The sequence below is a fragment of the Artemia sp. Qi Xiang Cuo genome, chromosome 12, assembly GCF_049724085.1.
Source record: "Artemia sp. Qi Xiang Cuo chromosome 12, ASM4972408v1, whole genome shotgun sequence".
NCBI lineage: Eukaryota > Metazoa > Arthropoda > Branchiopoda > Anostraca > Artemiidae > Artemia > Artemia sp. Qi Xiang Cuo.
In genome coordinates this window covers 7,838,229-7,865,645 of record NC_142805.1, presented here as the reverse complement: position 1 = coordinate 7,865,645, position 27,417 = coordinate 7,838,229, and the positions used below count along the sequence as shown (strand labels likewise).

Below are 27,417 nucleotides of genomic sequence, written 5' to 3'. Positions count from 1 at the left end.
CCTGCATGCTTGTTATCCCCCCTTATTTTAAGGTCAAAATTTCAGTTCCTTTCATGTTTCTCCATTTCTTTTCCCTTTTTCTTCTTTTCTGCCTATCATTATGTGTTTTGTTGTTTTTTTCTAGTCGTAAAAGTAGTCACACACTTCAATAAGCACAAATAGATATGATGGAGCTTTGAATGAATTTGAACAAGACCGATTTATTCTTGGAAGCCAAGCTCACGACACAATATTATTATGAAGGTCAGCACCCGTGCCTGTCTTCTAGGGTTAGAATAGAAATAGGAAAGAATGAAAGAACGATCCTAAGAAAAATAGTAAAAGCGGGCTTGGTCCCTTCTCTGGCAGTAGATGTTCTAGTAGGAGCAGACTTTGGACACATAGAGAAACCCTAAAAGTGACTTCTATAACGGCAAACGAGGGCGTGTTATTCCGGAAAGGTATTGATGATACTGAAATGGCTAGGCCAACCCGTCTAAAGAAGTATATACAGGAAACTTCTATAACAGAGAAAGAAAAGTTTGCCATTTCGTATGGAGTCGATAATTCTTGGAGCGTCGGTTTATTCTTGGAAGCCAAACTTTGGACTCATGTGTGGGGAATGATGAATGCGTCTGTAATTTTTCGTTGAACGGTCACCCAGGTAATTATGTGAATCCGAAAAATCTTTATGATTATTCAAAACTTGAGAGTGCAGAAAGAGCGACCGTTTTCTGGAATTACCAAGGTCTAAGTACGGCTTATTCTTCTTTATGTGAGATTTTAAGTTAGCTAGATTAGAAGCCATGTATTGTAGGCATATATGAGACATTTGTTTCTAGCAAGTCACTGTCCTGCGATATTTCTTTTCCAGGATGTATCTACGAGTGAAGAGAACAAACAATCATGGAACTGGGCGGTCAAGGCCTTTTGAATAATGAATTTACCCAATATTGCGTTAGGGATGCCCTTTCCCTCCGGCTTGAAGGTAGGATCGAAACCACTTTCATCAAAATAAAAATTGAAGAGGAAAATAAATTTGATTTTGGGATTGATTTACAAAAATCAGTCATGTGATATTAGTTTTTTTTGATGAATTTAAAAAAACTTTTTCCACAAGACAAGTTTTTCTAACATAAGTAGAGAGCTTCATTAAGCCAAGTATGAGCAAAAATAAAGTCAAATAACCTTCCGAGGGCAAAACTACCACAAATCACTATCAGTAAATAAATGAAACTCATAACGAACAGGAATCATAGGCAGCGCAAAAGCGCTACCTAAGCAAAGAACGATATTGGCACAATGTTTTTTTTTCGGGGGGGGGGCGGACCAGGCGACTATGTATCGAAGGATTTGTCATAGAAACTTTGAAAAGGGCTCATTTGATTGGAAATTGGAAGGGCTTGTGCCCTTTTTAATAGTCAAAAGTGACTGGACGGCAACTAACACCCCTGCCACCACCACCATTCCCCAAAACACATACAATAAAAGTTTTGAGATAACCATTTTGTTCAACATAGTTGAACGATACAGAAGCTATATCATTGAGGATGACACTCCCTCCCCCCTAGAGCTCAGGGCAAGGGTTGTAAGCTGTGCCTTGGGGGCATTTAAGGTTTATATATGAAAGCATTGTAGTAAAAACTTCAAAGAGGGCTCATTCGATTGGATATTAAAGGGCTAGTGCCTTTTTAATGGTCGAAAGGGATTGGAGGGCAGCGTACCCCCCTGTAACGCCCACCCTTTTCAAAAAAACTTCCAATCAAAATTTTTAGATAGCTATTTTGCTCACCGTAGTTGAAAGGTCCGAAAATTATGTCTTTGAGGAGGACAACCCCCCACAGCCCCCAGGGTAAAGGTTGTAAGTCCCCAAGGCTGGAGTTATATAAGGTTCTTTCAGAAATCTTTGTCATAGAAACTTCAGAAAGGGTTCATTCAATTGGGAATTGAGAGGGTTAGTACCCTTATAAATAGTCAAAAGTGATCGGAGGGCGAATGCCTCCTGCCACGTCCATCTTTTCCCAAACCCTTCCGATCAACATTTTGATATAGCCATTTTGTTGAACGTAGTTAAAGAGTCCAGAAATTATGTCATTGGGTATGACAACCCCACCCCACAGCCCTCAGGGCTAAGATTTCAAGTTGTGCCCTTGAGGCATATAAGTTTTACATCGAAAGCCTTGTCGCAAAAACTTCAAAAAGGGCTCATTCGATTGTAAATTGAGAGGGCTAGTACCCTTTTTAACAGTCGAAAGTAATCGGAGGGAGAATCATCTCCCCGCACCCTTCATTCCCCAAACACTTCCGATCAACATTTTGATGTGGCCATTTTGTTCAACGTAGTTGAAAGGTCTAGAAATTATGTCTTTGAGGATGACAACCCCTTCCCCCTCCATAGACCTCATGGCAAGGGTTGTAAGTTTTGCCCTTGGGGCATATAAGGTTCTTATAGAAAATGTTATCCTAGAAGCTTCAAAAAGGGTTCATTCTATTGGAAATTGTGAGACTAGTTCCTTTTTTTTTGTCGAAATTGATCAGACGGGGCTCATTGGACTGGTAATCAGAAGTTCTAGTAACCTTTTTGACCTTTCTAGTGGAACCACATGAATGGCAACAGATCTGGAGCCAAGCTGTGGAAGTAGCATCACAGACAATGGTCAGAGATGGAAGAAAGAAAGCTAATGGAGATTGTAAATTTAACGTTTAGTGTTGACGTTGATTTGTATTGGATTGGGTTTTGACTTCACTCTGGCTAGACTGAAAGATTGCTTGATTAGATTGGCACGATTATTTTCTGCTAAACTTGTGGACTTCAATTTTCCAAAATCTCAAACCTCATGCTGATGCCCATATAGTCTAGACCCAAGTTGTTTTCCGGTGGAAACATGTGGACGGCAGCAGATCTGAAGCCAAGATGTGGAAGCAGCAGCACATACATTGGTCGGAGATAGAAGAAAGAAGGCTAATGGAGATTGTAAAGTTTACGTTTAGAGTCTTATGTTTGTAAGGGTCACAGTTTATAGAATTATCCAGTAAGTTTATCGCAGATCATTTCTGGTCTTCAGTCTCGTCGCGAACAAAAAGCTCCTCCCACTTGTTTGTGCAGTTATGTATCAGTGTGTTTGCGTCAGTCAATGAGAAAGAGTTACAAAAGCATTGTTCGTAATAGCGGGTTTCCACTTATTTCCGATTGTTTTGCGTCCAAGAGAAATCTGACTTGTCTACCCATGAAAAGATCTAATACCGCTGGTGTTTCTACTTTCTCCGGAGCATTTGCACCTTGTTCCAGGTTTTTCCAATGGGTGAGATAGGAACTAATCATACTAGTTAATTCTGTGAACTGTGGTAAGGGTAGACGAGCATGGCAGGTGGATGGCCATTTATCTTACGGGTCAGGTGTTGGGGCTATGTCCCTTTTTCTTTTCAGATAAACGACCCGTTTCTTTTTTTTATTACATTTGCTTATAGTAGAATTTTAAAGTACAAGTTAAATTCTCGTTGCCAAGGCAGTGATTTTGCAAAAAATGAAATATTGGATAAATTCTATTTTTGTCTTGTCAAAAGCCATTTGACTTGAACTCCAATTTATTGGATTGCTCAATTTATTGGTCAGTGCTCACCTCAAAGCAAAGTTTTTTTTTATGAAAATAGTGATTTTGTATTTTGTCCGTTTTGGGAGTTCATAGTCCGCTCCTACACTTTTTTGTGTACAGTTCTTGCTATGAGTTTGATGTGAATAGTAAGATTTGTTTTATTTTTCTACTTTAGACTTTGTTTGATTATCCTCGGTAAAGACTAGGGTCTGAAGGCAAAACAGACAGAGAGTAGATTGATTGGGTGTACGAAAGGAGTCCTGTCGTAAGCGAGATATCTTCTTTGAGGGAAAAGAAGGGCTTTTTTTAAGCTTGATGCCTGTGGCCTTTAGCGTGGCATCTTGGGCCAATTAGTGAGGCACTCACATACCACTGAAAGTACAATTTTCAAACTTACACTGGATGTAGGATCTGTGAGGGAAGAAATTGTAGAAACCTTTTGGCAGCTCGATTGCGTTACTATACTCTAGCGGCACGGCCATTGGTGGCACTGGTGGCATTGGAGATCCCAAAAAGTGATGGAAAAATAGACCCTCCTCACCAACCGTTTTCACCGTTTTTATTCCCAGCCGTTTTTATTTTTTTCTTGTTATTATCCAGGCCTTTCAATAAAAAAAAGTATTGTTTTTGCAGGTTGAGTTTTAGAAGATTTCTATATAGTCAAATGACTATGATGTGGGTAACTACAGCATCCCATAATAAATTGTAATATAATAAAAATCCATTTAGTTCTTAGAGATGTAAAATCAAAGAAAAATTCTATTAGCAAAGATAAAAAGAGAGATTACTTTCCTACAGTTCCGTGGTGAAAGATATGCTTTGGTTTCATTATTTTACGTCTGTGACGTATGTTCATAATCTAATCACGCTGTTACTTAGAGGTATATCATAAAGGAAAGTAAAATCACACCACATTGAAAAAAACCTGACTGGTTCTCCTCTGCGCCTGATTAAAACTGTAAGCCAATAATAAACGGAATTAAAGTTGAATTTGACGTGATAGGTTCTCCAATGTCAAACTGTAAGCCAGTAGAAATGAAAAAAAAAATCTTACTTATAGGATTTTTTACCAGTATTCCCTCTCTTTCTTTATGGTAAAATGACCACCTTATGAAGACAGTAAAAAAAAACTTTCATTTAATATACTTATAATTTATTTACTATGGAATAAGGAGCAAAAATGCTCCGAGTGTTTGAATTGTCTTAGGTGCTTATTTCTTTGTGATTACGTGAGCTTATAAGAAAAAAATTAAATAAAAACCAAGTTTTTTTTTAACTCAAAAGTAAGGAACAACGTTAAAACTTAAAACGAACAGAAATTATTCCGTTTATGAAGGGGGCTGTCGCCTCCTCACCGCCTCGCTCTTTACGCTAAAGTTTTTTTATTGTTTGAAGAAAAAGAGTTCTGAGAAAGTTAAACTTTAGCGTAAAGGTCGAGGGGTTGCGGAGGGGACAGCCCCCTTCATAAACAGAATGTTTCTGTTCGTTTTAAGTTTTAACGTCGTTCCTTACTTTCTGTTAAAAAGACTTGTTTTTTTTATTTAATTTTTGAATATTCTTGAATTGACACCGGTTGCGATTTTGGATGCTTTCACATTCTTAATTAAAAAAAGATTTGCGCAGTAGTTGTGCTTTTATTTTAGAAAATGGCGGTCTAGACAGATGTATTTACTAGTTTTATTTACGAACGTTTTTATTAGTAATCAATATACGTAACTTACGAATTAACTTACGTAACGAACTTCTATATTCATAGATTTTTAATACGTATGTTAGGGGGTTCACCCCCTAGGCAATACCTTGCTCTTTAAGCTAAAGTTCGAATTTTTTCCAATTCTTTAAAAATGACCCCTTAATCAATCAGTTGCACAGTTGAAATCACTTGAAAAACTTGTTGTTTTTTTTTACTTAATTTCTGATCTTTCTCTTTGATAATGCTGGGAAATCCGGTGCCTCCTTCATAGCAATGTGCTTTCCCCATGAAAACTTCCTTCATGGAAAGATCCTCCCATATAATGTCATCCTAAAATAATAGATAAAGTCATCCTAAAAGCCATTTTTATCATATTTTCAACCATGTTGAACAAAATGGCTATCTAAAAACTTTCATCGGGTGACTTCGGGGAAAAAATGAGCGTGGAAGGTGGCCTAGTTGCTCTCCATATTTTTGGTCACTTAAAAAGGGCACTAGAACTTTTAATTCCCGTTCTAATAAGCCCTCTTACGATATTCTAGGACCATTGGGTCAATACGATCACCCCTGGGGAAAAAAAATAAACACGCATCCGTGATCTTTCTTCTGGCAAAAAATGCAAAATTCCACATTTTTGTAGATAGGTGCTTGAAACCTCTACAGTAGGGTTCTCTGATACGCTGAATATGATGGTGTGATTTTCACTAAGGTTCTATAACCTTTAGGGGGTCTAAAATCAGCCAAATTTTCTCAGGGGCGTAACTTTTGATAGATGAGATTAAACTTGATAAAACTTGTATATTTGAAATCAGCATTAAAATTTGATTCTTTTGATGTATCTATTGGTATCAAAATTCCTTTTTCTAGAGTTTCGGTTACCATTGAGATGGGTCGTTCCTTAATTACAGTTCGTTACCACGAACTGTTAGAAAAAACTTTTTAGTTTTAACAGATTGAACTGTTAAAACTAATAGAAAAACAGATTGAAACTTGGTGGACTTTTTTTCCTTAATTTGTCAATATTCCCCTGCGTCAAGCTATAAAATAAAATAAAAGATGATAGCCTACCTATTATGTAGAATATACAGCCTCTCTGAAGAGTAAACTCAATTGTTTTGCCTAGCAGCACAACTTTATACGAGAATAAATTAAAAAAGCTAGCGTTATCAACTGAAAGTAAAGGCCAAAATAGAAAAAAAAAAAAAACAGAAATGGTTCCGTTACGAGGGGGAGGGGCTTCTCCTTCCTTAATTATTGCTCCATGCGGTGAAGCATTGGAAGCTTAAAAATCTTCTAATTAAATTCAACGGGACTTTGTGTTCGAGTAAACATTTAATTATTTCTTAAAGATTTGTGATAAAAAGTCAAAATTCAGCAAATGATCGAGGTTTGAGGAAGGAGCACCCCCGTCCCTTATGTGCGGAACAATTTAAGTTTTTTTTTAGTTTCAATGTTGCTCCTTACTTTCAGTTGAAAGAACTTTTTTTATGTTTAATTTTTAATTGTTTTCAAATCTTTCCACGAAATCAACCCCCCCCCCACTGCGTAAGGTTTTCCCTGGAAAATTCTCACCGGAGACTCTCCGTCCAACGGAAAACTCTCTCCATGGAAAATACCTCCCCCCCTAGGCTCCTCCACAGAAAAAAATTCCTTATATTTACCAGTTACAAATAGTAAATGTGAATAATGGGCAAACCTCGTAATTTACAGCCCTTTCCCAAGGGACTATATATATATATATATATATATATATATATATATATATATATATATATATATATATATATATATATATATATATATATATATATATATATATATATATATATATATATATATATATATATATATATATATATATATATATATATATATATATATATATATATATATATATATATATATATATATATATATATATATATATATATATATATATATATATATATATATATATATATATATATATATATATATATATATATATATATATATATATATATATATATATATATATATATATATATATATATATATATATATATATATATATATATATATATATATATATATATATATATATATATATATATATATATATATATATATATATATATATATGTGTGTGTGTGTGTATATATATAAAGGTGGAACCTCGTTCAAGTGCACATTTGTCTCAATTGCTGGATTAGGACGACAGTTTTTTTTTTTTTTTTTTTTTTTTTTTTTTTTTTTTTTTTTTTTTTGCCAAGTAATTACCTCTTAAACATAATATATATATATATATATATATATATATATATATATATATATATATATATATATATATATATATATATATATATATATATATATATATATATATATATATATATATATATATATATATATATATATATATATATATATATATATATATATATATATATATATATATATATATGTAGGCATATATTTATGTACATTTTACATTAATCGAAATTATCAAATATATATTTATATTTAACTCCGCAAGAAGGATACCTTGGGAGCTTTTGCCTTATTTAAGTCATCATATTTTTTGGATTCCCTAAGCTCAAAAGAGAAAGATAACTATTAAAACTGGATTTGAGCATGTTTTTTCTCATTGTCCATTGTTAAGGCAAATAGAGTATTCTGTAACTAAGTAAAATTAGCATATGAAATTGAATTCTGGCGGAAGTCAGTAGCAGTAAATTAATACATATACTAAACATACCTACTGTGGATATAAGTGTTAATGAATACAACAAAGCCATTGGAAAACTCCAAGAGTGTGGAACGGAATATCTGTCTCTAATAACTGATTTTCTAACGCTTCTAGTTAGTTCATCCTGGAATTTACCAAGCTCCAGATGAGCAAGAGACGTCCAATTTTCCTTATACAGTATATTTAAATCTTCTGTTACGGTCCAAAGACGTTCCACAGTTTTTAAAGTTATCTCCTTAAACTCGTTTTCACTAATTTTTTCTGATGTGTTCTTGACGCTTCCTTCAATAAGTAACAATATTGATGCACCAAATGACGTATAAGCAATAATTATGATTGTCAGACCAAATGAACTGCAACTGAAATTTTTGCATTTTTGAAAACACTTTTGACACTTAGTTGCCGAATTGCCTTTGGAGGAGCTGGGCAACGTATATGAATTAGGAATGACCCCCGCAGTTGTTGGCTGGTACATTATCTAGAAGAAAACGAACAAGTTATTTTTCTTCAAACAAAAAATAAAAATTAGTAAAAATGTCGTTTTTAAAGTCTATCGATAAAAAAAGAAAGAAATTTTTGCAGCTTCATTATGCTGAAAATCTACTTACTTGAAAAGAAGGTTTCACTTTTTCTACTATTTCTGGATTTTCGTTACAACGCTAAATTGCTATTTCATTGAACAATGGACAACTTCAATTTTCACAATTCTGCATAAGCTTTCATTTCTCTGAAAATCTATGTTATTTTTCTCTTACCTGTGTTTCATATTTTTGGTTTTGATCAAATTAATGAAGTCGAATTTTGTGTGACATTGTTGAATGATGATTTTGAATTTAAAGTGATAACACATTTTGGTTTCTCTAGCTCTAATTGTTAAACCCCAATAGATACACGATAAATACTTGTAAAATGGTGGCTAAATAAAGCGTCCCTAAGTGGAATAATGAGCATTGACCTGCCCTCTATTAAAAAAAATACAGAAGAAGCTCTAAATTTTAAAATATTCGAGAAATTTCCGGTACTTTAAAATCCATAAATTGTGTTTAAAACCTTTCCCTCCCCTCCCCTTCAAAATTCTTAAAAATTTTGCAAGTGACCAGGGTAATACTCCCTATACTACTAGTAATAATGCCCATAATTCAACAATTTAAAAAAGAAAAAACAGAAATTCCTTAGCAGTACAAGTACTACTACTACTACTACTACTACTAACAACTCACCGCAGCACCAAGCCACCAGAGGCTAACACAGCTACGCACGCTCCTCCTCCACTCCAAGCTGTTCAGAGCGTCCCTTTTTACACCCACCCACGAAGTTCCAATTTCCTTTGAATCTTTCTTTATGACGTCCTCCCACCCCAGTCGAGGACGACCTGCTTTCCGTTTAGCCCTAGATGGTTGGCCGAAAAGAACAATCTTCGGCAATATGTCATCCTTCATATGCACAACGTGCCCTAGCCACCTCAACCTTTCTTTCATTATAGCCCTAGAGAGCGGTATTGGACCACATTTTTCGTAGAGCCTATTGTTTGAAATAGGATCAGTCAGCCGGGTACCCAGAACAATCCTTAAGCAATTTCTCTGGAAAACATATAGCAAATCTTCATCCGCTTTTCGGAGCGCCCATACTTCAGAGCCATATTTGACCACTGTCATCACTGTAGCTTCTAATATTCTAATCTTGGTTTGCAGACTTATCTTCCTATTCTCCCAAACTTTTTTTAACTGTGAAAAAACACCCTGAGCCTTGGCTATTCTACTTTTAACATATTCACTGCTCCCACCATCTTTACTAATAATACTACCAAGGTAAGTGAAGCTGCCCACCTGATCAATCTTTGCGTTAATCAATGTCACCTTTTTATCTTTACTATGTCATAGACTCAGCGACTTAGTCTTCTAAACATTAACTTTCAAGCCTGCTCTAGCTCCCTGAAATATCAATACCTCTAATAGGGCAATCATTTTGGTCAAATTTTCATGTAGGATGCTTAAATCAACAGGATAAACTCCGTGCAGGAGACTTATTCCTTCCCATTTTATTTCGTGGTCTCCCATTGCCTTCCTGTGCTCCTTAAGACAAAGTTCTTCAAAATAATTTATATGACAGGGGATAGAACACAGCCCTGCTTAACTCCTGATTTAATACAAAACTAGCTGCTAACCTCATTTCCTACCTTAACCGCAGCAGAATTATTCTCGTACATTGCCCTATTCACTTTAACGTATTGATTTGGTATGACATACAAGTATAAAACCTTTGCTAAAGCTCCTCTATAAACATAATCAAACGCTTGCTCATAATTTATAAAACTAAGGACCAAAGGCGTTTAAAAAATCATGTCTTTCTCAATAATTAACCTAAGAGTGAAAATTTATTCGACACATCCTCTGCCTTTTCTAAAACCGCACTGTTCTTCTCTTAAAACTTTGTCCACGCCATCTCTCAGTCTAAAAAGTATCATATTACTAAGTAATTTACTACCTACAGAGACCAGACTAAGTCCTCTATAATTACAATGCCCACTTTTATCACCTTTGTTATAAAGTGGCTTAATTAAGTTTTCCTGAAATCATTAGGTACTTCCCACATCTTCCTTCACATCCAAGGTATCACAAACTTTTTCATTTTCCTCAATATCTTTCCCTGAAACTCTATCTCGGTTAAGCGAATTCTCAAAATGTTCGGCCCATCTCTCTTTAGTTTTTTCTTTATCGCTAATTGCGGCCCCATTCCTATCTTTAACTGGGCCAATTCCGGATTGACTACTCCCTCTCAATTTGTTAACATGACAATACAATATTTTACTATTATGCCGTCTAGCTCCATATTCCAGATCCTCGACAATTTTATCCATGGCCTCCACTTCACATCTCCTTAGTTCATATTTAATGCTTTTTTCCACTTCTTTTACATTCCTTTTGTTTTAATATGATCTATCATTCAGATAATTCTTGTACAAGTCCTTTCTCCTTTCTATTATACATAAAGCTTTTTCACTAATATTGTTAGCTGCAGTTCTAGCTTTCTTCCCTAAAACACCTTCAGCAACTTCACAAATTATTTTTCTAAAATTATTCCAACGATCTTCCACATTATTAAATTTTAAACTCTCAAGTTTAGGATTTAACTGTTCCTAGAAAGTTTCTCTCAAATTCTCATCCTGGAGTCTACCAACATCATAACTTTCCGGGAGGTAGTTACTCTTCCGATATTTCAGCTTTAAATTAACCCTTGACACTACTAGATGGAGATCTTTACTTTTAACATCAATAACGGCACTCCTATAAACCCTAGTATCTTGTATTGATCCTGCCAGTCTTCGGTTTACTATAACATAATCAATAAGGTTTGCTGTCTTACTATCATGTGAATACCATGTTAATTTAATAGCCATTTTATGACCAAACACCGTATTGGTTATAACTAGATTGTTAGTAGAAATGACCCCATTGATCCGAACAGGGCTCCATATATGGGCATAGAGTCCCTAGGGAGAACACCTGTGCTGTCAGTCCGACGGGGCACCATATATGGGCATGGAATCCCCAGGGAGAAAACGTTTCCGAGAAATTGATTGCGTAGCCTAACCAAAACTCATGAGCTCGTGACGTGGCACCATATATGGGCATAACCTCCCTAGGGGAAATGAATTTCTGAGACATTAATTGCGTAATCGAAGGGGGGAGTGGATTTCGGAGAAATTGATTGCGTAATCGATTGGGAGTTTTATTGATCCGATAACGGGAAACAAATCACGTGTCTCCTTCTAAGCCAATCAGAGAGTCGCTTACATATTAGTGGGAGAGGATTGCAGCAAATATAATGAAATGATTTTTGGCGTAGTTTTTATTAGTTTGAGAATTGAATTCAAAGGAGTGAGAAGAACAGTTTGACTTTACTCATTTGGATATATATTTGTGTTGATGATGATGACGAGTGGAATGTTTACCCTATTAGAAGTTGATAGTGGAGTTGATGGCAAAAATACAAGAGCACCAAACATTACGGTGGAAATCAAGAGAGGATCACGCCTTTGTCTGGAATGGGATGAAGTATAAGCGAGATATGTGATATCCTTGAGCAAATTTAAAATGGAGGATCAATTATGTTTCGCTGAAAAAGTTGATATAGCACATGTGAATAGACTTCAATGTGCTTTAAGTGCATTAGTGAAACATATTGAAGACAATAAACTGTATCGCTAATTGTACATGCTTAGTATTATTGTTGTTGTAATTATTCAATAAAATTGTTTGTACTATTTTAATTTTCACATATTAGTTATATATATATATAGAATAAGGATATCATCAGAGACTTCCTGTGCATGAATAGTTAAGATTGAATAGATCAGCCTTTAGAATGGTATCAATCCTCAATCAAGTTTTCTATCAAAGATAAAAATGAATCATTCTTCAAATATTTATTCTTTTGTTATATCAATATTTATTATAGTTTTCATGTACACTATCTCAGGTTCAATTATTTGAACGTCGTCTTCTTCTTCGATTACTACTATATATAGGAGAGGAGGCATGTCAAATAAATCCTCTCGTATTCTTATGATATTCATCGAAGAGGGCAAACCATCAAGCAACCGCTCATCATCTTCTATACAGAATCGGCCCGAAGGTCCCCTCCGTACCAAATCCTCCGACGTATATGATAAGCCATCTTCTGTATAATGGATCTCCATTATATCATCAGTAGCATCTACATTGCTGTTAAGAAGAAGGAATTCTTCTTCAGATTCAGATAAAATCCATGCATTTCACATGTTCTCCCCATCTTGAACATACTCGGGGATGTTCTATAAATGTAATAAACAGGATTACTTAACATTTTTCATTATATCCATAATTTTTATATCTAAGATTCATCAACTAGCTAGATATCTAAATTTAAAATCTGGAAAAAACTTTTTTTTCCACAAGAGGGCATTTTTCAACTAAAAGTAAAGAGCTGCTAGACTAAATCGAAGATGAGCAGAAATAATAACGAATAATTGTTCAAACTTAAATTTTCTGTAAACTTATGTCTAGTGATAAACGTATTAGAGTGACAAAAACTTTTTTTTCCACAATGGACATTTTCAACTAAAAGTAAAGAACTGCTAGAATAAATCAAAGACGAGCAGAAATAATAACGAATAATTGTTCAAACTTAAATTTCTGTAAACTTATGTCTAATTATAAAATTGTTAGAGTGAAAAAAAAATTTCCACAAGAGGACAGTGTTCAACTAAAAGTAGAGAGCTGATAGGCTGAATCAAAGATGAGCAGAAATATTAACGAATACTTTTTCTAGCTTAAATTTTCTTTAAACTTTTTTCTAATGATAAACGTGTTAGAGTGACAAAAACTTTTTTTTCCACAAGAGGACATTGTTCAACTAAAAGTAAAGAGCTGCTAGACTAAATCAAAGACGAGCAGCAATAATAACGAATAATTGTTCAGAATTAAATTTTCTGTAAACTTATGTTTAGTGATACTTCTTAGAGTGACAAAAATTTTTTTTCCCAAAGGACATTTTTCATCTAAAAGTAATGAGCTGCTAGACTAAATAAAAGATGAGCAGAAATAATTACTAAAATTTGTTCAAACTTATATTTTCTGTAAACTCATTTCAAATGACAAAAGTTTTAGAGTGAAAAAATAGATTGTTCAACAAAGGACATTTTTTACTATAAGCAAAAAGCTGATAGACGAGATCAAAGATAAGCAACAATAATTACAAATAACCTTAGAAAAAAATATCATAAGTTAGCTTATTTCAATTGATAAAATTTTTGGTGACAAGAACTTTTTTTTCAATAAAAGGATATTGTTCAACTAAAAGTAAAGAGCTAAAATAGCGGCGAAGACCACACTGCCTTTCCATAACAAACAACAAAAGTACGAAGAACAAAAGGGAAATCTTTTTGTAAGACAGTGGAGATAATTTGAATGAATATTTCGGCCCTATGTCCAAGGGCCGTCCTCAGCAAGACAAAATATATAAAAGAAAAAAGACTCACAACAACATGCGACCAATAAAACCAAAAAAGTGGAAATTTTTTCAAAACAGTCCTAGCATCATTACTTCAGCGAAGTTCAACCAGGACTGATAAAATCTTTTGGGGACGGTACATGGATGACGTAATTTCACTCTGGAACTAGGAAAATGAGCTTAAGGGTTTTTTAGATCACCTTAATACATACGATAGAAATTTACAGTTTACCTTAGAAATTGAAATGGCAAATAAAATCCCATTCCTAGATGTGTTAGTTATTCGTAGCTTTGATAAACTGAATTTTACTATTTATAGAAAACCAACACAAAATAATATATATTTGCATTTTACATCAAACCACCCCCCCCAAGTTAAAAGAGCAGTCGTAATATCCCTCGTAGATCGCGCCCTAAATATTTGTTCTGATTCCCACATCACAGCAGAATTAAACTTTATCAAGGACATACTTTTTGGAAATGGGTATCCTATGTTATTTATTAATAATGTAATTAACTGTAGACTGAAAAGACATTACCGTAAAATTAATGATAGTTTACCAAGTGAGATGTCTGACATGCCCTTAAATATAATTTACCTCCCCTATATCCCAAAAATCACTACAAATCTTAAAAAAGTTTGCACAAAAAATAATCTGTATGTAGTATTCACAAATAATTTTAGAATCATAAATTTTCTAAATTCTGGTAAAGCTAAAACCCCAGTTACTCGCCAAAGAGGGTCTATCAAATACCATGTGATTGAGGCAAATACTATGTTGGTAGAACACACCAGAATTTAGAGAAACGCATACAACAGCATAAAGATGATATTGTCAGAGCTTTAAATTATAATATTTCCACTGTTTCATCTGATTCTGCATTAGGCAGTCCTATTTTTGATAATCCTAACCACAATATACTTTTTGATGAATCCGTCCTTATTAGCAATGACCTGGGCATAAAGCAGGTGGTTCGAGAATCAAATGAAATCAGATTTAAGATTAATATTAATACTTCCTTAAATAGAGACCTGGGGGAATATACACTAAATGCTCTATGCACAAATTTAATTAAAAATGATCTTACAAAATATTTTAAAAAACCAATAGACATTAACACAGAACCGGTCACAAAAAGACCTTTGAGGTTAACTGCCAAAAAGGCTGGATTAGCAATAAGAACGTGTTTTTAATTTATTTTTCTTTCATTTCATTGAATCGTCTTGTTTTACCTTACTTTTTATCAGTCCTGGTTGAACTTCGCTGAAGTAATGATGCTAGGACTGTTTTGAAAAAATTTTCACTTTTTTGGTTTTAATGGTCGCATGTTGTTGTGAGTCTTTTTTCTTTCATATATTTTTGTATTTCGGGGGACGGCCCTTGGACATAGGGCTGAAATATTAATTAAAATTATATCCAATGTCTTAAAAAAATATTTAACTTTTTTTATTAGTAATTTTGTTGTTTTGTTATGGAAATGCAGTGTGGTCTTCGTCTCTATTTTCAACTTGCTTATGGGGAGCAATTTACTAATGATATCTTTTATTTTATTAATTTAGGCAAAAAACATGCTAATATCATTAATCAGCAGAAATTCTTGGAATCTTGCAAAATTGAAAGTCTTATTCCCAAGTCTTTAATATTCAGATTACATTTAAATACCCGGAAAGAAGTGCAATTTGCTCGCACACTACAATTTAAAACATTAACACACACCATTAAAGACAAAAAACAAAAAAGATATACTATTTTCTCTGAAAGGAAATCCTTAGAAAACTTTTTATTTGAAAATTTGTCCTCTGTTGATTTTAGCCAGGTTGCTAGGTTGGAAAGAAATTTGTTTAGCCACGATTTCCGCTTATCAAGGGAACGACTTATTAAGAAATTGGAAAACCTCAGATATGAATTTTCGAGGAATAGCCCTACTTAAACTCCAAGATTCACTCCTGGACCGGCTGTTGTTAATCTATCCTCTAGAACGCTTGAACCAAAGGAAATTCAAATTCTCGAAAAAGGTCCAAAATTCTCTTTTCTTCCAAGACATGTCCCTGTGGCAGATTTAATTTCCTCTCTAGAACCCTCTGCGCACAAGTTTTATACATTTATACCCAACACAAACGAAGCCAGAGATAGTCTTATAGACCCCTTTTACAACAATCAAAAAAAGGTAAATTTTCCCGCCAATAAAACACCAGATAATTTCTATCACTTAAGAATACTATTTAATCTCCGTAAAGATTCATTTGTCATCATAACTAAAGAAGATAAAAGTAATTCTCTGGTTTTCATGGATACGACAGATTACGATACAAAAATTTATTCTCATTTAAATGACGAGACAACATATAGAACTACAACCCACGATCATACTGATCAATTTGCAAACAAAATTATAAATGAATTAAAAAGTTTAAAACAAATTGGTAAAAGTACTCCGCAGCTATACAATAAATTTTTCCCCCGTGGTAGCTGTTGCCCAAAGTTTTATGGTCTACCAAAATTACATAAGCAAAGCATTCCTTTAAGGCCCATAGTAGCTTGTACGAAAGCCCCCACATCCAATATTGGGAAATGGTTATGTGCAGCCTTTAAACCTTTGCTTTACTCTCAAAAATCATATATATGTAATTCGGTAGATTTAGTTGAAAAACTCAAAAACGTAAATATCTCAGAAAATACAATTATAAGTAGCTTTGAGATTGTTTATTGATGTCACAGCATCTGAACAGTTATTAGAAAATAAAATCAAAGAAAATTATCACTTAATAGAAGCTTCAGCAGCAGGAATAGATTGTGATGTTTTAATGACCTTGGTTAAACTCTGTAACAAATACTCAATGTATTTCCAATTCCGTAATTCTTTTTACCAGCAAATTAAGGGCTTAGCGATGGGCGCTCCCCTCTCCTGGTTACTGGCGAATATTTATGTGGAACATATTGAAAATTGGGCATTAGATTCGTATTTTTTGAAACATATCTTTTGGGGACGGTACATGGATGACGTAATTTCACTCTGGAACTATGGGGAAAATGAGCTTAAGAATTTTTTAGATCACCTGAATAAATACGATAGAAATTTACAGTTTACTTTAGAATTTGAAATCGCAAATAAAATCCCATTCCTAGATGTGTTAGTTATTCATAGCTTCGATAAACTCAATTTTACTATTTATAGAAAACCAACACAAAATAATAGATATTTGCATTTTACATCAACCCCCCCCCCCCAAGTTAAAAGAGCAGTCGTAATATCCCTCGTCGATCGCGCCCCAAATATTTGTTCTGATTCCCACATCACAGCAGAATTAAACTTAATCAAGGACATACTTTTTGGAAATGGGTATCCTATGTTATTTATTAATAATGTAATTAACTGTAGACTGAAAAGACATTCCCGTAAAATTAACGATAGTTTACCAAGTGAGATGTCTGACAAGCCCTTAAATATAATTTACCTCCCCTATATCCCAAAAATCACTACAAATCTTAAAAAAGTTTGCACAAAAAATAATCTGTATGTAGTATTCACAAATAATTTTAGAATCATAAATTTTCTAAATTCTGGTAAAGATAAGATAAGATATTTATTTCAAAAAGATCACTATCACAAGACCACAAAGGGCCGAATTCGAACTTCGGAGTCGACAATATAAATGATTGCACTCAAACTGTCAAAAATGCAACAACAACAACTAAATAGAAAAATCATAATGAACAATCATTTAACATTCAATAATTAAAATTGTAAAAAGTCAATTAAAAAGTTAAAAAGATAAAAACTGGTCAAAATAAAATGACAAAAATAAGAATTAGAAAAAGAATTATAACGGATATAAAAAAAGGGAGGGGGGGGGGAATAAACACATATACACAGAAAAAAAAGAGCGAGACATAAATGCATATGAATTAAAAGAGACACTAAGAAAGTGTCAATAATCCAACAACAGTAAGTCAATGAAAGAGTTAAAAAATAAAAACTGGTCAAGAAGGGGGGAGACAAAAAAAGAAAAAAAGAAACTATTGGGACATTTTATTCATTTTTCTTGTAATAAAGGGGACAAAAGTTCTTTCATATCTCGAAGTAACGCAGTGAATGGGGGACAAAACAGGGATGGGCTCAGAAACAGCTAGAGGTGGCAGCAATCTGGATGGGGATTGATGTTTTTGGGAAATACTTGCATTCCGAGGGTTTGTTATGGTATCTTTTGCAAAACAGAGGCACAAATTATTTCTTCGTCTCTCGGTGGTCTTTAGTTTTGAAACATATAAGGAACGCAAATATGGCATCTTGCCCTCTTTGAAAATAATTCTTACAGCTCTCTTTTGGACATTTTCAATTTTTTGTGTTGCTTCATTAGAGACGCCAGGGTGCCACACAGAACAAGCGTACTCTAATATGGGACGCACAAAAGAAATGTATACTTGTAGCAAATGTGATTGGGGGCAACTGAATTTATTTAAAAGTTTAAGGAGGGAAAGCGAGGAGTTTGCTTGTCGTAGGATATTATTTATATGGGCCTCCCGTTTCAAATTAGAAGAAATTGTAACACCAAGGAGTTTAAGAGATGTGACAGTGGTTTCAGGAGGTATAGGAGCAAGAAAAAGGGGAGGGGATTTAAGGAAACTTACTGAGACTATTGCGGATTTAGAAGGGTTAACAGTCATGTCAAGGGAAGAGGCCTCACAGGCAATATCTTGGAGTATGCCCATTGGGTTGCTAAAGATGTTTTTATGACATATCTCTAAAACTGTCAAGTCATCGACAAGTTTCCATCTATTGTCGTAAAGGGCTGAAAGGTTATTAATCATAAGTGAAAAAAGGAGAGGGCCTAGAATAGTCCCTTGAGGAATGCCATTAAATATGGGGAGATAATCTGAGAAACAATTTAAATATTTAACTGCTTGAGATCTATTAGAAAGAAAAGAGGCAACAAGCTTAACAAGGAAAGTTTCAATGTGGAATTCATTTATAAGTTTATCTATGAGTAAATTGTGGTTAATCAAATCAAAAGCTTTTTGATTTGATTAACCACAATCATTAATCAAATCACTAGTTTTCTAATTACATTTATGTGTGTCTCAGCTTTATCAATCAACCCCTTAAACATTTTAAATGACCTTAAATTAGAATTAGCACCTTTATAAAATTAGTTCTTTCTTTGTATCGAACTTTTAACTTTTGCCTTGGCTTCTCTCTTGTCACTATGAAAAACATAACGCCAAACCTTTGTTTGTTTAACAGAAGCAGATGCAGTATCAGGTTCTTGGATAACACCCTTATAAGCTTCAATGTCGTTATTTATATCTATTTCATCGCTCAGAGCTCTTATAAGATGTTGAACATCGAGTTTTGCTCCGGTTTTTCTTTTGTCATTATGAAATATCCATCGCCGAAACTTCATTTTTTTAACAAAGATATGGTAAGCATTGATGACCTTATCTGTGTCAAAATCCCAGACCCGATTATCATAACTAGAATTTTCAATTTTGGCAAATTTTGACTCCACTGTCATTTATCTTCCAACCCCATTTTTCTTTTTTCTTCATTTTGGATTTTCATTACTTCAGATAATTTGCAAATTTCCTTTGCTTTAGCTGCCCTTATTGGTCTAGTTTTACATGACGGTCCAGGCTGTAGATTCTTAATTGTTCAGGTGGTGGGACAAAAACTTCTTTTTCTTCCAAAGTATTATAATTTATAAAACTTGTAAATTTTCATTTTTTAGGTTTTGTCTCATTTAATAAACCAGGTTGTTTATTTTCACCCGTTGTGAATTTAATTTGTTCTGGCCGTTCTCTTAGTCTTATCACGTTTAATAGTTTAGATGGTTCCAAAGAATCATCATTTCAACTCTCATCGCTATAATTTTCAATTTTGACACGTTTTGATTCTCGCTGTTGCTGATCTTCTCAACCAATTTTCCTTTCTTCTTAATTTTGGATTTTTCTTACTACATAAACTTTTTCAATGTCCTTTGCTTTAGCTGCCCGTACAGTTCTAGTCTTACTTGATGATTCAGGTTGTAGATTTGTTAATTGTCCAGGTGGTGGGACAAAAACTTCTTTTTCTCCCAACGAATTACCATTTATAAAACTTGTAAATTTTCTTTTCCCGGATCTTGTCTCATTCGATGGTCCAGGCTGTTGATTTTCTCCGATTATAAATTTAATGCCACTGCCCTTTGCTTTAGCTACCCTTATTGGTTTAGTATTACTTGATGGTCCAGGCTGTAGATGTGTCGACTATTCAGGTGGTGGGGCAAAAACTTCTTTTTCTCCCAACGAATTGTCATTTATAACACTTTTAATTTTCGTTTGCTGGGTCTACTTCTAGTTAAGTTTTTCATTCTGATATATATTTCCCTGCTGCAGTCTATTCAAAGATATTTGATTATTGGAGCAAGTGCGATTTCTAACACCGATTTTGTACTAAGCTTCAAAATTTTGGTTCAAAGCTTCAAAGCTTCTTGAATTGCTCCAATCCCTTGTTAAAATATGTAAAAATATTTTTGTAATTAGGCTACCAGGTTTTTGCTCTTTACGCAATGTAATGTCTTTTCATATTGATATCTTTTCAAAGATATTTGATTATTCAAGCAAGTCCGATTTCTAACACCGATTTCTACTAAGCAGAAACCGCAGGCTTCTAGTTTTTTTGCTGTCTAAGCAACTTTATTTAAATTTCTCCATGCATGAAAATCTTCAATTGTTCCACATAAGTGTGACAAGTGTGACAACGTCATCACAATACCGATGCATGTGAAAATGACATCAATCACATTAATTATTTTTCAAAAATTAAGGCTCTTAACAAATTTTCTCAAAGTTCTGAACTATTTAGATCGTTTTTAGGGCCAGAAAATCCCAGGATTTCGATTTTTCCGAAAAAATATCGAGCCATTTTGAGGAAAAATGAATAATAACATACATACATACATACACAATTATTACTCACTTATATATATATATATATATATATATATATATATATATATATATATATATATATATATATATATATATATATATATATATATATATATATATATATATATATATATATATATATATATATATATATATATATATATATATATATATATATATATATATATATATATATATATATATATATATATATATATATATACATATATATATATACATATATATATATATACATATATATACATATATATATATATATATATATATATATATATATATATATATATATATATATATATATATATACATATACATATACATATACATATACATATACATATATATATATATATATATATATATATATATATATATATATATATATATATATATATATATATATATATATATATATATATATATATATATATATATATATATATATATATATATATATATATATATATATATATATATATATATATATATATATATATATATATATATATATATAGTGCCGGAAGCCTGCGGGCTCCGGCACTCGGCAGGCTTCTATATATTGATTCTCATTGTCGCTTGTCTTCTAACCGCAGATAATTTGATTCTTTTCTTGATGTTATAACGTCAATACAGGTTTGTTACAGCCACCCTGTGAAAAATACGAACTTTTGCCCCGGTTTGTCATTTGTCATTATTAAATATATATCGCAGAAACTTAATTTTTTAACAAAGGCATGGTAACCATTGATGATCTTACCCATGTCAAAATCCCAAACCCAATTATCATAACTATCATTTTCAATTTTGGCTCGTTTTGATTCCGCTGTCGCTTATCTTCTAAACCCACTTTTCCTTCTTCTTCATTTTGGAATTTCATTAGTTCAGACAATTTACCAAACAGCCTTCACTTTTATAGAGAGTTTTATAGGCAGGTTTTTGGGTTACCCATAGGGGCTTCTGTCGCTCCTTTATTGGCAATTCTTTTCATAGATTCTATTGAAACTTCCGCTATAAACAGTTTTAGAATATCCCCTTGCTTTTGGGGTAGGTTCATGGATGATGTAGTCTGCGTTTGGTAACATGGGTTGGGCTCCTTACACCTATTTTATAAACATTTAAATAATTTTGATAATATTAAATTTAGACTTGAGTTTGTAAAAATAACAAATTGCCTTTTCTGGATATTTTATTATTTAAAAGGGATCTCCACTTACTTTAAAAGGGATCTCGATTTATAGAAAACCTAAACACAGTGATAGGTATTTGAATTTTCATTCGTGCCACCCTATGTCGGTGAAACGAGGGGTTGTGATTTCACTATGGATAGAGCCGTCTAAACTTGTTACCAGGAATTTCTGGATTTAGAATTATTATATTTGAGGGATATTCTGTTTTATAATAACTACCCAAATAAGTTCATTGATAAAATAATTGAAAATAGATGTGTTAACATGATAGTAGAGTTATTGGTATTTCTCAGTCTTCAGATCTAAATTTATCTAAAAGTTTCATTTCATTGGCATATGTACCTGGTTTGGGTGAGAAGCTTTCACGGATTTAGCGTAAATTTAGTATCGATACATGTTTCCAATCGTTGAGACCAATGGATAATTTCTTTAGTTCTGGAAAAGATTTAACCCGGGGTAATTTAATAAGTGGGGTGAATAAGATTCCGTGTTCTTGTGGGAAGTTCTATATTGGTAGGACACACAACAATTTGTTGAAAGATTTATTGAGCATCGAAATTCAATAGAAAAAACCTAAAATTAAGCAATGCATCACTTCACAGGGTCTCGAAGGAGTCACCCAACTGTAGATGGCTTCAAACTTTTTTCTTGTAGTTCTCTCATGGTTCCAAATGTGAATTTTCGATCACTTATCTCTTTCACATTTCTAGGGTTGAAATTTTCATAAGGCTACTTAGATAAAGTGGCACTGTCTTGAGTCACGCTTGCAATCTTGTTCGCATAAAACTCGTATTCCCTACACCTAATTAATAAATACACAGTACAGATTAAACAAGTAAATACACATTAAAGAAAAAACACCATTACAATAAATGCCAGTCAATGAAGACAACCATTCATATTTTTTTTAAAAACAAATGAAGATTTTAATATATTCCAAAGAACAAAGTAAAGGCATTTATCCTTTCTTTTACTTCTCAAATCAATTTTTTTTTTCTTTTCTAACTTTCAGCTTATGAAATTTCAGCAACTCCCAAAATCAACTTCCAAATATACCCTTCCAAAACAAAAAACATAGATGAAGCTTGTTTTTACGCAGACACACGTTACAATTCTCACAAAAATTCTATGACTTTCAAATTTATTTTATCAAAAATGAAAATTCGACTAACTCACTCTAATGTCTTCTCAACTGACATATGTCCACCGATAAGTGAATGATCATGTGATAGCTTTATTGCGGAATCTATTAGGATGCTTGTCAAGACAATTCTAGATGTTCTAGGGTACCTTTTTTCATTGCCAACGCCTCCTACCGGATAGCAATAAAGAACATCATCCTTCATAAATAAACTGTCAAAAATTCGAACAAACCACAACGGTAAGTCTCTCTCTCTTTTGAACGCATGACTTCATCTCTCTTCACACATGAAATATTCTCTTTGTCGCCGAAATTTGAATTACTCTCTCTCGGCAAATTTGCATCTCTCTCACTAGGCGCGCTACCTGCGGGATTTCTGAGGCTGGGTGATCCACCGCCTACCCCATTCGGCGCCAAGTCCAGGCCTTTGTAAAGTATCTTCCTGATTTAAATTGTGTTAATAGATTAACCTAGCTGTCAATATTTTTGTTACAACTTCCGCTTGTCACGGAATCCAAGGGATTTCCTTGAATATGTGTTTAACCATAGTAATGTGAAAAGTGACTAGATTCCTAGAAAATATTCATAAACCCATAGAAAGATACGTATATATTGGTGCGTTTAGCCTTTGGATAGGCAGAGTCGAACTTATGCATTGTACGTGATAAGTATGTAGCAAGCTATGGCTTTGATATATATAAAGACTGTTTATATGAAATCTCTATTGGACTTGAATATATTGCTCTGCAGAATGGTAAACCAGTTGTAAGCACCATTGGATGGACTCGCCCAACTATTAGACAACAAAAGTAAAGCTTACAACAATGGTGTCAGAAGTGCTGTACTTTTTCGAGCCCAGTTCATCCATATCAGAGCCAGACCGATGCCATTTCATCCAAACAAACCCCAGAAGTAAATAAAATACTGGCCAGACATATTTTTATACAGGGTCGTCTTAACTTTTCACAGTCACCGCAGTTTCATCAACCGAAGCCAACCAACTTACGCACATCTCCTGTCATCTCCAGCCATCAAAGAAGAAACCTTGGAGGGATCTGCATCCAGTGAAAAACATAAAGATGCACCAACTTACGCACATCTCCTGTCATCTCCAGCCATCAAAGAAGAAACCTTGGAGGGATCTGCATCCAGTGAAAAACATAAAGAGTAAGTGTGAGCCCTAAAGTTTTGTGCGCATAGGAAAAAGTTAGGAGTGCTTAGGCTAGCTATTTTCTTGTATCAATTTTTAGTTTTTTTAACCATGAATATCCCAGAATTAAATCCTGAAAATGATAATTTTGATGAAGTAAAAGCGAAAGCCTTCCTTGCACAGCAAGAATTACGAAACATAGAAATACCCCCTACCTTTGATCCAAGTAGCGATGATTATGACGAAGAAATAGTCGCTAAGTTTTATTCTGACATAAGTCTCTGGGAAGCAGCGGTAATGGCCCTTTATCTACAAATTTCATCTAACCCCCAAAGTAAAAATTCACAGCAACCGCATCCAACAAATAATCCAACGTCAAGTGATAACCTTTCAATCAGCGCAACAACAGATTTAGCTTCCTTAATAGCACCATTAACAGAAGTCTCACAAATAACTGAATTTATTAGCCAACTAAAAAGAATTCAGGATACCTTAACTTGGTCGGAAAAGCAAGTTGTTGCCACAGCAGGGATGTTAATGAAAGGGGAATTTTCCTTTTTTTTTGATGATTTAAATAAGGTGAATTTAACACTTGATACATTGCGGAAACATCTGGTGGAGGCTTTTGCTCCTCAACGCAGCCCCGGGCAAATCTTACAAGATCTTGTGGGATGTAAACAATTTCCGGATGAAACAGTATATCAATTCTTAAAACGAGTTGAAAGAGCCGCTAAGTCTTATGCGAATTCAATGGGCTATTGGGATGGACTAAGAAACCCGGCAGTTCAACCATTGGCACTACTCCTTCCAGGTTCCTCCTTATAACCTGGAAGCTGGTCCCTCGGTCGACTTACGTCCGCCCCTTCACCAGTCCCAGCACCACGTATCCCAACATGAATTCCATTCAAAGAATTATCACCCCAATTCTTTGACTCAAGATACTCAATGACTCTCTTTAACTCAGGGTCTCTTCTCTGAAACCGAGCTTACTCTGGTAATCGACATCTGGTAATGTCGGATTCTAATCCGAGATAATCTATTTCAATCCCAACTGGTAGCGGGAATATTACTACCACTTTCCTGGGACATATAACCAAATCCTTCGTTTCCACTATCTACACTATAACTTCTATCCTGACCTCTTCCTCTAACTCTGTATCCCCTACCAAATGACCTACCTCTTATTCCCTGACCTCGTTTTACGTCGTGCCAGCCTCGACGGAGTTCCTCGTCTTGCCCTGTAATTGTCATGCCACACCCTACGGCAGCCGATAAAATTCCTGTTTCTCTTCTAAAACTGCATTTTCTATGGATTCATAACGTTTTGCAACCTTATACGCTTCTTTCAAAGTACTATACTCCTCCTCATGCTCTAATAAATACCTCTTTATATTCACCCTTGAGCCCTCAACAAAACAATGCAAAGCTATCCCTTCGGGAAAAACAGCTGGAGTTCCAAATTCAAACCCGTAAGCTTTTGCTGCACTCTCAACTCTCGTATGAAACTGATATACTGTTTCATTAGCTGACTACTTGAGCTCAGCTAATTCCTTAAATTTTTTCCCAGCGGTTTTTCCCGGCAAATACGCCTCGGTCTTTTCTCTTTGCAATTCTTCTAAACTTACACTATTCATAAGGTCCCTATCCTCAAAAAAATTCAACAACTGTTCTCTGACCCTCAACGGAATTGCATTGATTATTTGACTATCAGACCTATTGATCAACGCTTTCACCCTTTTCAATTAGCTGAAAAACGCCATAATAAACTTTGGATTATCTAAAACTGTAATATTTGCTAAGGGGTCCATAATAGGCCCAATCAAACCCCGGCTTTCACTGTAAACATGACCCTTATATCTCAATAATCCATTTATTGCACCCTGCCCAGAAGTCCCTCCCTCATTATCGTTTTTTTTTTTGGCCAAAAGGTTTCCAAGTTCCATTAAAAATTTTACAGCTAGACCAGGCTCATAGTCTTCACTTTCAGAGTCAAAATTTTCCGGGACATTAATGCCTTTACTTTTAACTTCCCTCAAAAATAAGAGAGCAATTGCTTTATTATACCCACTATCAGTAGGGTCTAGAATAGGTATTTCACTCATTTTATGCAAGCAAACAACGATCAGAAAACGGTTAAAATCTGGTAGTTAATAATGTCTAATAAATTCAAAATTTAAACAATGAATATCACTCCTAGCAAGGTTCCTATATTCGCGGTGCGAACTGAAAGCGTGACTTACCGATTCACTTTTCTTTGATTTCCATTAATTTACTCGGGTCACAGTTTACTGATGTAGGCACTTAGTTAACGGCAGAATGGAGAACGGCGACAGCAACAAACGGCAACGGTGACAATAGCAAATCCTAGGTGTATATTGGAGAATAAATTCCTCGCTTCAGAAACAAAGTCACTTAAGCCAGATGGCTTTCGGCGGAAATTGGCCTCGCCGATGGCGGAAATGTCTCTTCGCCACTGACCCAACACAAGTAAGCAGGCTTAGATTTCAGGCAGTGAAGATGAAAAACAAGCGCAAAATTGTGGGGCTAGCGACGGTAGAAATTGCTTGAATACAGCAGACGTATTTAGCACAAAAGTTTAAATAACTTTTCAGACAGTGTAAGGGGTACAGGCACAGGTGCAAAGGTATGGTGCAAAACTCACCAAATTTCAAGTCCAATAAAGATCAGGTACAGTCCACAAATCACTAGCTGTAAGTTCACTGCTAGCACTGCTGACAAATCCTCCCCCACGGAAAGCCGATTCCATCACTTTGTAAACCTCTTTCGTTCTGCTGATAAAGGGTTTACTTTCATAAGCGTTTTGGTAACGTAGCCAAATCATTCAGTTATGGGTTCTCGTGAAGGAGGTAAAAGAGTCTATTTTACTATAAACTATGTGTTTATTATACAAAGCAAATACTATACAAGAGCTTGACTGCATCAAGACAAGAGAGGAACTAGCTCTAAGCGCTTCAGAAATTCATATATATAATCACTTCCAAGGT

At 34.2% G+C, this 27,417-nt stretch overlaps 1 protein-coding gene across 4 annotated transcripts in view; it reads right to left on the bottom strand.

Moving 5' to 3' along the window:
* The window catches only part of LOC148945731 (potassium channel subfamily K member 15-like), a 298,031-nt gene that overhangs the window by 90,937 nt on the left and 179,677 nt on the right, over positions 1 to 27,417 (bottom strand). For 2 of the 4 annotated variants that reach the window (XM_089098494.1, XM_089098493.1), the window contains one exon: positions 8,003 to 8,471. The exons of 1 other annotated variant lie outside the window; for it this stretch is intronic. In XM_089098494.1, the coding sequence (XP_088954620.1) occupies positions 8,003 to 8,468 (466 nt within the window). In that variant the 5' untranslated portion in view covers positions 8,469 to 8,471. Of the gene's footprint in view, positions 1 to 8,002; positions 8,472 to 26,652; positions 27,325 to 27,417 lie in introns of those variants that run through there. One more of the 4 variants, XM_089098495.1, reaches the window with a different exon arrangement.